We start from the raw sequence: 13,347 nt of genomic DNA, 5'->3' as shown, positions 1-13,347 counted from the left end.
TTTCGGGATTTAAAAGTTGCTTTTTTTTTAACAAAGCAAACAAAAACAGGACTTAAAACTTAACGGAGCAACAGAATGCTCTGTGTGACTGGCAACAAATATTGCTAAAAAAAACAGACATTCAGAACTGAATTCATAGAATCATAGAATAGGAAGGAGGCATTCAGGCCATCTAGTCCAACCCTCTGCTCAATGCAGGAATTGCCAAAATATGCAGAATTTAACCTTTGTGCAAAACCTCAGCTTTTGCATTTAGCTGCTCCCATTTCCCTCCTGTTGTTCCTGTGCTCCTCAGAGGTGTCACCTGATTACACCAGATTCTCTTTGCCCCTGATATCCCTGGTCTCAAAGCCAGAGGTGAGATCAGGTGTCTGTCTTGTGTCTTGAAGGTCATGCCCACTGCCCAGCATATAGACGGTTACATGGTCCTCTACCGCACACTGTTTCCTGTGAGCACGCATTGGGCTGAATGGAATGTCCCAAGAGACCACCGAGCCATTGTTCCAGCTCTTGAGAGAGGCTACAAGTATGAATTCAAAGTGCAACCATATTCAGGGAAGCTCCATGGCTTAGAAAGCAATACAAGACATCTCTGGATCCCGGAAGAAGGTACCATCTCCCTTTTTGAACTCAATGCCTTCTGAGATTCTGATTTACTCCCTGTCCTATATAGCCTGTGTGTGCTTGGTGAATGTTTTTTTTTCTGAGATGATGGGAAAGTTTCCTGGAGGCTCATGTAATATTTATGTGCTCTTGGTCCCTGCAGGACTTGGACAGGTATAAATCTTGCTTGAAGAGAAGTCCCAGCCATTGCACTGACATCAGATGCACAGAGCTCATAGTTTAGGCTGTAGTTTTGGAGCAAATCCTTGGTTTTGGAGCAAATCCGTTTGTATGTTTGTGCCGTCAAGTTGTGGCGGCACCAGCAAGGGGCTTTCAAGGCAAGCGAGAATCAAAGTTTTCCTTGGTGGTCTCCCATCAAAGTACCAACTAGGAATGTGCATGGACCAAAGCATGATGTAAAATTCATCATTAATTTTATCCTCTTTGTGGTTCACAAATCAAAGTTCATGACAGGTCTATCATCAGGAAGCAGTTCATGGTGGTTTGTGGTAAGGTACTAACTGAGCAGAAAGCAGAGTCCCTTTAAACCCCTGCTTTCTGTTCCCCACAAAAAAAACAAAACAAAAAACAGCTAAGCAGTAGGGAGCAGCCTGTTTCTGGCTGTTTTGTACAGTCCCTTTAAAATTAAAAGACTGCCACTCAGCTGTTTTTCTGGCTTTCTGCAAACCCCTTTTAAAGGGACTATGGCTCCTCTCAGTTGCATTTGTGAGGCCACAAACCGGACAAACTTCCTGGTTCAGTTTTGCATGAATTGCATTTTTCCAATTCATGCCCATCCCTGGCACCAACCCTATGTATAGGAGATTGGGAGAGACCATACCATGCCACATCCCCTAGTGGCAAATACCTGTGTGTTTTCCCAGTAGCTAAACTGTTGGGCATGTTGGTCAGGTGTGTCCTTTCATCTCCAAGCCATTAAGTAGACCTCTCCTTTCTCCTCAGCTCCCAGTGCTGCTCCTCAGGGCATCAGCATTACTGCATCACAAGGTGGGAATGGTACCGTGATAGTCTTCTGGGAGCCTCCACCACACGATGCGCACAATGGTATTATTAAGGGTTATCAGGTAAGGAGGAAGGAAAAAAGGAGTTGGGGAGCTTAACATTTGGAAGACTTGGTTTGGAATATTGAAGGAGCCTCAAGAACTGATGACTGGAGGTTCAACACCATAGCTGGTAGGAGAAGAACCTTACCTGGAGTGAGCACACTAAAGATTGTGTGGTCCCAGTGCTTTGACTGAGGGCCACAGGTGGTTCTTGAAGATGTCACTTGCTTAGCATCTCAGATTAACCCAGTGTAGTAGTAACATGTGGAGTGTTAGACTAGGAGCTGGGAAAGCCATTTTCAAATCTTTGATGAGCAGTGAAACTCACTACTTCAAAGGGCTGTTAGAGGATAAAACAAAGGGAGGAACAATATATACTGCCCCTGAATCCTAGGCCCATTCTGCACACATAGGATAATGCACTTTCAAAGTGATTTGGCAGCTGGATTTTCCTGTGCAGAACAGGAAAATCTACTTCTAAAGTGCATTGAAAGTGCATTATCGACTGTGTGCAGACTAGGCCCTAGAAGAAAGGCCACAGTTTTTAAAAAATGTCATCAGTTTCATTCTTTATACAGAGTAGAATGGAACTCATGTTGCATGTCTGCAGCTGGATGGGTTTTGCTAGCTCCATCTCTGTGGCTTCCCAAGCTGTGTGTCTGCACAGGTTGCACCTGGTCAATTCCACCTGTGCTTTTGTTGTGTAGAAAGGCTGACTTGCCATGCAGACTCTCTTTATCCTTTCAGGTCTGGTTCCTGGGCAATGAGACACACGGAGGCTCAAATAGGACAGTTGATGGAGGAACTCGTAGCCTAGAAGCTACAGGCCTGGGCTACTGGCTAAAATATTGCGTCCGGGTAGCAGCCATAAACGGAGCTGGAGTCGGAGTGGCCAGTGACCCTGTATGCAGCACCCTTGGTGAGAGATGCTATCCTGCACTTTATGTAATCTCTTGGAAATGTATACTGTGCTTGGCATATGCCTTCTTTGAGGCACAACCGTGGGAATGAGAAATACCCCCATTGGCCTGCATTGTCTTGGGATGTCCTGTGTGCTCAAAGCAGGAGCCTGATTTTCAGTTTGCGTTAAGGGGCCTGCAGGGGTCATCATTACCAAACTGAAAACCACTATCCAATCAATTAAGCCATCCAAACTCCCAGGCGAATTATCCTGGGCCTTGTAGTTTTGTAAAAGGACGAGGGATCTGTCTCAGAAAATGTGGCCACAAAAATGACCGTCCCCAAGAACTGAGGAACAAAGTAAGACAGCTAAATGTAAACTGATTCGTGGGGTTTTCCAGTTAACCGTGGACCAGATGCAGCCTCAGACCAATTCATCTGCTTTCCCCTTGCAACCCAGTTTTGCTCATTGTTCCAATCTGTAAAAGAAAACAGGTGTGATATTCTATGTAATGTGACATCACCTTGTAGGTCTTGTATGTCAGATCAGGCGCTCCCATCTTCCTCACTGCGAAGCTGGTTCTCACAAGGAACAGGGACTTTGTCACAGAGCATGACTAGCTATTCTTTAGTCATTTATTGTATGGTGCGTTGCATAGCCAGGAAAACCAAGGACTGTCTGGCAGCCAGGCAAGGGAGGTTCGAAGGTAGTTTGCCATTGCCTGCCTCTGCATCCTGACCCCTAGTGTTCCTTGGAGGAACTACCGCCCAAAGCCTTGGAGGTCGGCCATCTAAATACTAGCCAGGGTTGGCCTTGCTTAGTTTCCAAGATCTGATGAGATTGGCTTTGCCTGGTCTGTCCGGGTCAGGGCTATGACTAGTTATGAAGGGCTGGGGAGGGAGGCTGGAGGCAAATAAAACTGTGTGTTAAAGATCCGGCCTTGTGTTCCTTGCCTCCTTGCCTGCATCAAGTTATAATCCCTGCAACCGGAGCGACTTTTAATGCCGGAGTCTGAACATGGGACGTCCTGTGTGTCAAACCTGCTGCCATTCTCCTCAAAGGCCAACATAGAAGTACATGGCTTATCTGTCAACTGCAGTCATAACCTAGACTTGCCAGCTTTGGGTTGAGAAATAACTGGAGTCTTTGGGAGTGGAGCCAGGAGTAGACGGGATGTGGGGCAAGGAGGGACCTCAGTGGAGTGTCATACTATGGAGTCCATCCTCCAAGGGAGCCATTGTCTCCAGGGGAACTGACCTCTGTCGCCTGGAGATGAGCTATAATTCCAGGGGATCCCCAGGTCCCACCTGGGGGCTGGCATCCCTCTGAGCGTCCAGTCTCCTGCCTAGTTTTCATGGTCAGTGGGCCCCTTTGATTTCCTCTCTCTCTTCCTAGAGCCCGCAGTGGGGAAAATGGCGACGATTCCCGACTTCCTGTCTGCCAGTGACATCCTGGAAGTGATGCGCCAGCCCGTCTTCATCGCCAGTGTGGGATCTGCGCTCTGGATCATGCTGATGGTGCTGGCGGTTTACGTTTGCCAGCAACAAGCCCGGCTGCACAGCAAGAGACGGCATTATGGCCTTGGCGAAGGTGGGGCGGGCTCTGTATCGATTAGCGTTGCCAGGCCCCTTTTGGCCACTGGCAGGGGATGAGAGGATGGGGTTGCCAGCTCCGGGTTGGAGAACCCCTGAGATTTGGGGATAGAGGCTGGGTAGGACGGACTTCAGTGACATACAAGGCCGTAGTCCACCCTTCAAAGCATCAATTCCTTCCAGGGTAACTGAGCTCTGTAGACCAGATAAGAGGTGCAACTCCAGGGGATCCCCAGGGCCCACCTGGAGGCTGGCATCCTTAGTTTGAATCAGGTCTGATCTTAGGCTTATATACCAAAGGCGTGCCAAATCCAGACCAACCAATCATGACGTGGAGAGTCCCAATGTTTATTTTCTGTTTACAGCTAGGAAGGGGGCGGGGTTTAAGCAGGGGTGTGCAAATCAGGAAAGCAGGAGGGGAAGAACAGCCCAGCCTGGTGCCCCCCCCCCTTCTCCAATGCCATGCTCCCAAATTCAAATCAGAGCCTGCTATTTATACACAAAGCTGCCTTATATTGAATAAACCCATCGGTCCATCGAGGTCAGTATTGACTCAGACTGCCACGGCTCTCCAGGAGCTCAGGTCAGAGTCTTTCTCATCACCTTTGACCTGGTCCCTTGAGGTGGATATCTGGAATGGACTCCTCCTTGAAATGCCAGGATCCTCATCTTTGCAAGGAGTCTGGAAAGCCCCCAGCTTCACATGTGGCTTGATTTTTCATAGCTGTTTGTAGGAAAATGTGGGAATGTTCCAGATAGATTGAATGACTCAGGCTCTCCCTTCTCCCCCCCCCCCCTGTACACACAGACAGAGTGATAGACATATATCCTACAAAATTAATGTAATGGGTCATGTGGGTGTTTCAAGCTGTGGGGAGGGGATTCTGCCCTCCCCCGAAGGACTCAACACTCACATACACCTCTTGAGATCCTTATCTGTCTCCTGTCCCCCAGAGGATCCTTTGAACTGGGTGGGGGGGAGCTTGAATCATGTGCAGGATTGGGGAAGAACTGGCAGGGAGAGCTGGCCTTACAACCACCCATTCATTACAGGGGGGGGGGCAAGGGACTGTGGGAGGAGGGGGTCACCAGGGATGCAGAGCGTGGGTGGGATGTCACCAGCTAGCCTCTGATATTTCTTTTTGACTTGTAATCCTGGCAGCACTTAACGGTGACTTTAATTTCTACCAATATTCCCAGTCGGGATACACGGTTCAATTTCTCAGTTCAATTATTCTCAAAATTAAAAAGGGGCTAGGAGCACAGAGGACAAAGATTTCTTTTTATCTGCTCTGATAGGATACAAATAAATTACAGATTTATAGATCCTGGAGTGCACGTTTATCATCTTTATATGACAGAGATAAATCACGCATGCAAATCTCGCATCAAAATAATGGAATAAACGGCAGGCCGGACATTTGAAAAATGGAAGGGGGCACCAAGGATACACCCTGCCGGAGGCGGCACTTGGTCTGGGGCTGAACTTGAGCCCCCCTGGTCCTGCCAGAAAGTGAGAGCCAAGAGAGTGCAAGAAAGGGACTTGCCCCTTGAGCTATGGAGACAAATCCTGCACAGTACCCAGCAATTCCTCTTTTTCAGCCTGGAGCTTTCTGGCTCAAGAAAGTGGGGATCCAGCCCCTCTGGGGGCTTCAGGGGAAAGAGGAGGGGTGTTTTCCAAGAGGGGTTCCATTTGGGGATCCCCACAAAAACTGGATCTTTGACCTCATGGAGACTGCATATTCCCACCAGGGCTCTCCCAGCTGCACTGGCTCCAGATTGGAGATGGGATCAGATTCACGGTTTTGGTTATAACCTTCAAAGCCCTAAATGGTCTGGGAGCCTCGTATCTATGGGACCGTCTCCCCCACTATGTCCTCCCCAAGAGCAGTAGGATCTAGTGACCAGAATTTACTTAGGGTCCCTGGTCCTAAAGGAATTAAACATGCCTCAGTCAGGATCAGGCCTTCTTCACTTTGGCCCCCCCGGCCTGTTGGAACGCCCTGTGGAATGAGATCTGAGCCCTGTAGGACCTTAAGTTTGTTCTGCAGAAATTGCAAGACAGAGATCTTCCATCAGGTCTATGGTTGTGGCGGGAAGGCTCCATCATAACTGCTGCCCCTCCCAACCAAGAACTCACCCAATTTGAACACCATTGGAATGACCTTACACACCTGAAAGTATGCAGCTAATGTTTATGTATTTTAATGATGTTAATGTAAATGTGAATTGTACTTTTAGTGATGATGATGCATTTTATGTTGTTTTGACCCTTTAAAGCCCCCCCTTAACCTTCGGGGAAGGGCCGCATAAGGTTGGACAGTGATGGCTCGGTTTGGGGAAACATTGGGGGGCAAGAGGGCTGAAGCCCCACCCCTCTGGTGGCTCTTCTGATCCCGACTTACCAGAAGTGCCCTTTTTGGTTTAGAAAGAGTCCTCAGGGCAATGTTATAAGCCTGGATGTGTAACTTCTGACCTTGCATTAAACACCAGCTGCAGCACACAGATCAGGAATTGAATTGCCAGTGGGTGGGGCTAACGGCAACTTCCCACTCCTCGTTCTCCCCAGGTTTGTACAGGAACGCAAGCGCCGACACCATCATCCAGCACAGGTAAGTTAAAGCTGCTTTGGACTCACGGGATAAGGGCAGATTGTTTCGCCTCTGGGTATCTTCTGCGCCAGAAAGGTGCCATGCATGTCGTGGGGTGCCTGTTCTCTCTGGCTGTCAAATGCAGAGGGCTATGGAACACTGAGGAGATGCCATGGGTTTCTATGGCTTACGTGTGTGCCAAAGAGAGCCTGTGCCAGACTTGAATGGCAAAGCTTATGCAGGAGCTGGACTTTGAATTACACGTTGTGGAGTCTACACTTTGGATCTGAGGTCCCCCCTCTGTAGGCTCTGCTCAGGTTCTGTGTCTCTGTGGTGTCCCATTTGGATCAGAACCATGGTGCACCTGGGTTTAGCCATCCACACTTTCCATTTTCCTGACTTGAAACCATCTAGAAAGGGTGCTGTTTCAAGCAAGCCACACGTTCCCTGGGAGACACATAGGTTTCTTCAAGAGGCCAGATTTCACCCACCCACCCACTCTCTCTCTCCCTCTCTCCCTGGGATTTTCCAAGTACCTGAAAATGGTCCAGGGGAAGAAACTGAAACCCATCTCTACAAGCACCATAGTCCAGGGCCAATTCCACACATATAGGATAATACACTTTCAATGTGCTTTGGCAGCTGGATTTTCCTGTGCGGAACACGAAAATCTACTTTGAAAGTGCGTTGAAAGTGTATTATCTATTGTGTGCAGAATAGATCCTGGTCTAAACGAGGCACCACACAGGTTGGAAATGAGGAGGGCCTACAATTCATTACTGACTGTCTTGCATCTCATCCAGGGAGGAGGGGCCCCAGATCCCCGTCCCCCTTTGTGAATTGCTGGTTTTGACCTTTTTCTGCCCGCCTTTCCAGTCCTTGCTCTCTCCTCCCATGACTGTCCTCTCCCTCCCTGTAGGGTAGACCCAAGTGATTCCCCCTGGCTTTCCAACACATGGAAGTCCACCTCCGGTTCCAAGAACTACAGCACCAGCAGCAGCCTGAGCAGCCAGCTTTTGTGGACGGAGCCCAAAGACAAGCAGGACTTCCACAAATCCAGTAAGTCTTACCTGCTGACAGTGGGACTAAACCCTTCCACCCTCTGTCACTCTTGCCCTTCCAGATAGCTCAGCCCAGCTTATAATGGTGGTAGAAAACGCTGTCAAATGATATTCAACTCATGGGGGAGAAGTGGGTCAGTGGTAGTAGGCTCTGCCAGATGCCCTGGGTGCTAGCAACTATCCCACTGCAGGGTATCCTGACGCTGGCCCAGTCTCGTGGCATTTATCCCAAACTGAAGCCAGTTTGGTGTAGTGGATAGGAGTGCGGACTTCTAATCTGGCGAGCCGAGTTTGATTCCCCGCTCCCCCACATGCAGCCAGCTAGGTGACCTTGGGCTTGCCAGGGCACTGGTAAAGCTGTTCTGACAGAGCAGGAATATCAGGGGTCTCTCAGCCTCACCCACCTCACAGGGTGTCTGTTGTGGGGAGAGGAAAGGGAAGGTGACTGTAAGCCGCTTTGAGACTCCTTCAGTAGAGAAAAGCGGCATATAAGAACCAACTCTTCTTCTTCTTCTCTTTTGCTTGACACACTATGCAATCCACAGTGGCAGGTGGGCTGGGAAATGAATATATTTACTATGAGCACAGGGATGGGAGGGGAGGGGAGGAGGGGACACAATGGCTCTGACCTTGTACATTCCCTTTCCCCAGCCATGTCCTTTGACAGGCAGAGCCACGGATCCCGCATCCAGGCTGTGCCGCTGGGGCCTGACAGCAGCGGCGGTGTGTACGGAGCCCTCTACGTGGACCTTCCTGCAAAGGACCTGAAAACCTTCTGTGGGACTCCTCTGCCACACCTTTCCAGCCCCAGCCTGCCAAGCACAGAACTGGCACAGCCAGGTGACCAGAAGCTGAGCCCTCTCTGCAGCCAGAACCTGAGGCTAGACAACGCCAAAATCTGGGGAGCATTACAGCAAGGGAAGGCGGCCAGTCCCTCGTCCCCAAACCTCATCCTCCAAGCATCCTGGGAGAAAAACTGCAAGAAAGGTAGGACTCCACATGTGGTCAGGCAGTAGGTTCAGAGCAAAAAAAAAAACAACAGGTTTGTGAAGGGAGAATTGCCAACTCTTTTCTGGCAGGGCTCTTCTGCTTGTAAGTGCCAACCTGCAATCAACAGTCTGTTTTTTCTGCCATGCATACGGAAGAAACTTGATGATGGATTTCTACCTGCTGTGTATCCACAAAAGGCCCTGGAGCCGTGCTAGGAAAATCAATCAGCAACCTAAGTGTCTGGCCTCCCTTGTGGCAGAGATGGGGAAGAGCATTGTGGGGAAGAGCTAAATTTCTACAGTGAAAGGGTAGCTGTCCCGCCCTTGAGTGCCTCCTCCTCCAACCGGCTTGCCTGTCCGTCCAGCGACCAGCCAATCGCCTTCCGTCCCTCACCCCTGACCACCCCCTCCTCCTTCCACTTTCCTCTGAGGCTCGGAGGCTGCAGATCCCTGTCATTTGAGAGCTGCCCTTGCTGGTGAGTTCCCTAACAGCTGCCTGCAGCCTTTTCAGGTCCTGGGGGGAGGGGGACGCCATCCACAGAGTTCTTCCACACACACCCCCTCCAATCTAGCACCCATTGTATTCCTGAATGCCTGTTGAACTCGCCTGAAGCTCTATCCCAGGGTGAAGCATCAGGAAATTGGACATTATTTGTGTTTTACACTTCTGGGCTCACCCTCAAAAGCATGAACGCAGCCATTCCCAAAAGCGTGATTACCTACGCAGTCGCCAAAGCAGCCCGCTAAATTGTTAACGAAATAGATTCCCCCGAGGGCCTGCTGGAACAGAAAGAAAAGTTTCCAACAATCATCTAAAAGCCTCAGCCGAATGCACCTGGCAGTCCTCCCTAAGTGGTTTAGCTGGTCGTTGCAATCAGCGGCCTGCTGGGACTTCTAGCCGTGAATCCTGGGTTGCACAAACTCTCTTCGCATCTTTATGCGGCATCAGTGGTCCAGGCCTGTTTGCGTCCTTTGGTGATGTCTCCATGCCATGCAGGTCCTGGAGGGAGAAGAGAACTAGCTCAGTGCCCACCCACTCCGCGGCGGTGCCCCCCACTCATCCCCACAGGGACGCCGAGTTTCGCAGAGGTCCTAATTCAATTATCTGCAAAGTTCAGGGATAAATTGAATCGAGTGACTTCCACAGAATCTAATATAAAACCTAATTTGCTTGCCGAAGCTGCTAATTGCCACAAGCGATGCGGAGAGACGTTCCCGTCCTGCGCCGTCCCAGCTAAGGACACTGCAAGGCCGGGTTGCCGGGAAACAGTGTGGGAGCCCAGAAGGCCACCCCTGCGGCTTGCCTTCGGATGGGCCCTTCGCCGCTCCGGTCAGAATACTCGCCTTTGCATTCCGGTCAGGCCTGGTGCCTCTGGAACCAATTACAGACTGGGCTCTTCGGTTTTCGGGAAGGTTTAATGTATGATTAGGTCCGCTAGGATGCATGGCCTTCCACAGGGAGCCGTTTTCCCTTCCCAGCTTGGACAGAAATGCTCTCGCCTCGGATTTGGTGAGTTTCCACCCGTCTCTTGTAGGGAATAGGACGGAGATTCACAGAGCAGCAGCTGAGCTCCCAGCAGGTGGTGATTCGGAGAAGGAGGGGCCAGGCAGGGGTCTGGAACGGCCCTGTCTGGCAGCCTCTTGGGGGTCACGGGACCCAGAGGTGAAATAAATCGCTTTTGCTTGGATTCCCAGAGATATAAAGGAAAGTGCTTTTAAAAAGTGAAAGCTGGGCTTGGAGAGGAGCCGGTAGACCATGGCAATAGATCAGTACAATGTTATTTCCATGTAGCTACCTTGCAATTGAGAGCCTCTTGTGGGGCAGAGCGGTAAGGCAGCAGACATGCAGTCTGAAAGCTCTGCCCATGAGGCTGGGAGTTCGATCCTAGCAGCCGGCTCAAGGTTGAGTCAGCCTTCCATCCTTCCGAGGTCAGTAAAATGAGTACCCAGCTTGCTGGGGGGTAAACGGTAATGTCTGGGGAAGGGAATGGCAACCCACCCTGTATTGAGTCTGCCATGAAAACGCTAGAGGGCGTCACCGCATGGGTCAGAGATGACTCAGTGCTTGCACAGGGGATACCTTTTACCTTGCAATTGCTCATGCCAATCCTAATACCTAAAGGGGAGGCTCTGACAGAGCATGTGCTTGGCGTGCAGATAATCCCAGGCTCAATCCCCAGCACCTCCAGTTAAACAGATCAAGTAGGAGGTGACGCGAAAGACCTTTGCCCAAGACAGTACCTGTTGTTTGTAGGATGCGCTGGCTAAAGTCCTGGACTTTGACTGGAGAGGCCTGAGTTCAAATCCTTGCCCTGCCATGAATTTCACTGGAAGAATAGCTGAATCTACCTTACAGGGCAGTTACATGGAACAACTGTGCCAAGCAACTTCTTGATTTCCTTACGGGAAAGTTGGAATAACAAAGTGATAGATGCAGTGACAGATATCTGTAGGTGTGACGAAAATTGAGGAGAAAGAATGCTCAATTTTAGTGTCTTTTTAAAAATTCCCCAGAGTTGCAACAAGCACATAGCACACCTACAACTCCCTCCGGCTTTTCGGCAGACTGGAGCAATCACGGGAGACGGATCAGTGGCATCAGCTCTGGAAAACACCACCGGATCCCTGGTAGGAGAACTGACCTTTCTCAGGTATCTGGGAGAATTTGAGGAGGGGTCAGGCAAAGAGCCTTTTGGAGAAAAGTGATTTATCTTGCATTGTTTTATCCCACCTTTCTCCTGGTAAGCTTAGGGCAGGGTATATGGCGATCTTCTTTGATCTTCTCAGCATCCCTGGGATGAAGGTTAAGCTGGGAAGGAGAGAGAGAGAGAGAGATGCTGGCCCATGATCACCCAGCATGCTTTGCAACTTAGTAGGGATTTGAAGTTCAAACCTTTGTCTTACACTCTAGGCATGATCATACCCGAATTGCTTTACAGCTGAATTTTTGATAAGTGTGTGCTCTTAAAAAAAACACAACAACAACAGAAAACTAGATGGTGAAATTTTTCTTAGAACATTTCTGCAGGTGCTATTTCATGTATTTAAAGACAAAGGGGTCCATTCATATATTAAGGCTGGCTCACAGAAGGAATCATTCAGCTTACAGGAGGAAATTTCCCCAATTTGCCAGCCCCCTGCCCTGAACCAGAGGAATAGGGTCGGGCAGGACCTCAGTGGGACAAAATGAGACAGAATCCAGCCTCCAAAGCAGGGGTAGTCAAACTGTGGCCCTCCAGATGTCCATGGACTACAATTCCCAGGAGCCCCTGCCAGCATTCGCGAATACTGGCAGGGGCTCCTGGGAATTGTAGTCCATGGACATCTGGAGGGCCGCAGTTTGACTACCCCTGCTCCAAAGCATCCATTTCCTCCCAGGAAACGGATCTTGGTCGTAAAGAGCATCTCAATGCACTGCAGACACATTGTGAGGTTTGTGGTTGAAAGGGAGGGGGGGTCTGAAGTTGTGTGCATGCACACAAAGGCTTAAAAGTTCCTTTGGACTCAAAGACTTAAAAGTTCCTTTGGACTCAAACTTTGTTCTGTATTTTTCTGATGACACGCTTTCTCATTCTCTTAAAATGACACAAGGGGGCAGCAGAGCTTTATGTTAAAACAGGAACTCAGTAGCCAGCCAGATTTTCTTTATCCTGGTGTGCCAGTTTCTTTAGGTTGCCTCTGTGTGCATAGAATTGCCAACCTCCAGGTGGGACCTGGAGATCTGGAATTGCAACTGGTCTCCAGGCCAGAGACAACAGTTCTCCTGGGGAAAGTGGCAGCTATCCAAAGTCTGCTGCCGTGGCAAGGTTGGCATGTCAGCTTGCTCAGAGACCTGCTTCTGTTTTAAACGTACATCTTTATCACTGAATCATTGGAAGGGACCCTGCAGGCCATCTAGTCCAACCCCCTGCTCAATGCAGAATCAGCCTAAAGCACCCAGGAAAAGTATCTATCCAGCCACTGCTTGAAGACTGCTGGTGAGGGGGAGCTCATCACCTTCTTAGGCAGCTGATTCTCCGGCCAGGGGGCTGAACATTAATTTAAATTATTTCTGGTTGTGAATTAATGCAAAGTCCAGCCTGCTTACCTTCGGCCCCACCTTCCCGTTCACATTCTGCTCCTGTTGGTATGAAGAAATATCCAATCTGGTGAGGTCCACCTGTTAGCAGAGCGGCCTTCCCTGGCCTTGTCAATTTCACCAGTAGAAATTGACAAGATGCAGGGGAAGCCTGGTCACTTTTACTGGCTTTCCCAGTCATCCTGTCTGGGCTTTCTCATTTCACTACCAACAGGGCCTCACTGCAACTGTCAGGCTGTTTTGACAACGGGCTGTAGTTCTGCTCAGTCTCTCTCCTCCCATTACACACACAAACACAAGCATACTGAGTTTGGCAGCAGGGCACACGGACAATAAAGCTCCTCTCCTTCGCTGCCATCAGTCACGGGGTGAACGGCACTGGGAAATAAACAGGTAGCTAATACCTTTTCCTACATTTTGCCCAGGTGTCATATCATGGATGATGAAGCTGTCTGAAGTTCTCAGGTT

At 49.7% G+C, this 13,347-nt stretch overlaps 1 protein-coding gene across 3 annotated transcripts in view; it reads left to right on the top strand.

The window, feature by feature from the left end:
- The window catches only part of ROBO4 (roundabout guidance receptor 4), a 66,557-nt gene that overhangs the window by 25,145 nt on the left and 28,065 nt on the right, over positions 1-13,347 (top strand). For all 3 annotated transcript variants that reach the window (XM_077305482.1, XM_077305479.1, XM_077305480.1), the window contains exons 8-15: positions 390-609; positions 1,567-1,688; positions 2,415-2,586; positions 3,964-4,158; positions 6,730-6,772; positions 7,671-7,810; positions 8,464-8,799; positions 11,316-11,429. In XM_077305482.1, the coding sequence (XP_077161597.1) occupies positions 390-609; positions 1,567-1,688; positions 2,415-2,586; positions 3,964-4,158; positions 6,730-6,772; positions 7,671-7,810; positions 8,464-8,799; positions 11,316-11,429 (1,342 nt within the window). The remainder of the gene's footprint in view (positions 1-389; positions 610-1,566; positions 1,689-2,414; positions 2,587-3,963; positions 4,159-6,729; positions 6,773-7,670; positions 7,811-8,463; positions 8,800-11,315; positions 11,430-13,347) is intronic.

Source organism: Paroedura picta, chromosome 12 (assembly GCF_049243985.1).
Source record: "Paroedura picta isolate Pp20150507F chromosome 12, Ppicta_v3.0, whole genome shotgun sequence".
Taxonomy (NCBI): domain Eukaryota; kingdom Metazoa; phylum Chordata; class Lepidosauria; order Squamata; family Gekkonidae; genus Paroedura; species Paroedura picta.
The sequence above is the reverse complement of the archived record's forward strand: the minus strand, read 5'-3'. Positions and strand labels throughout refer to the sequence as shown.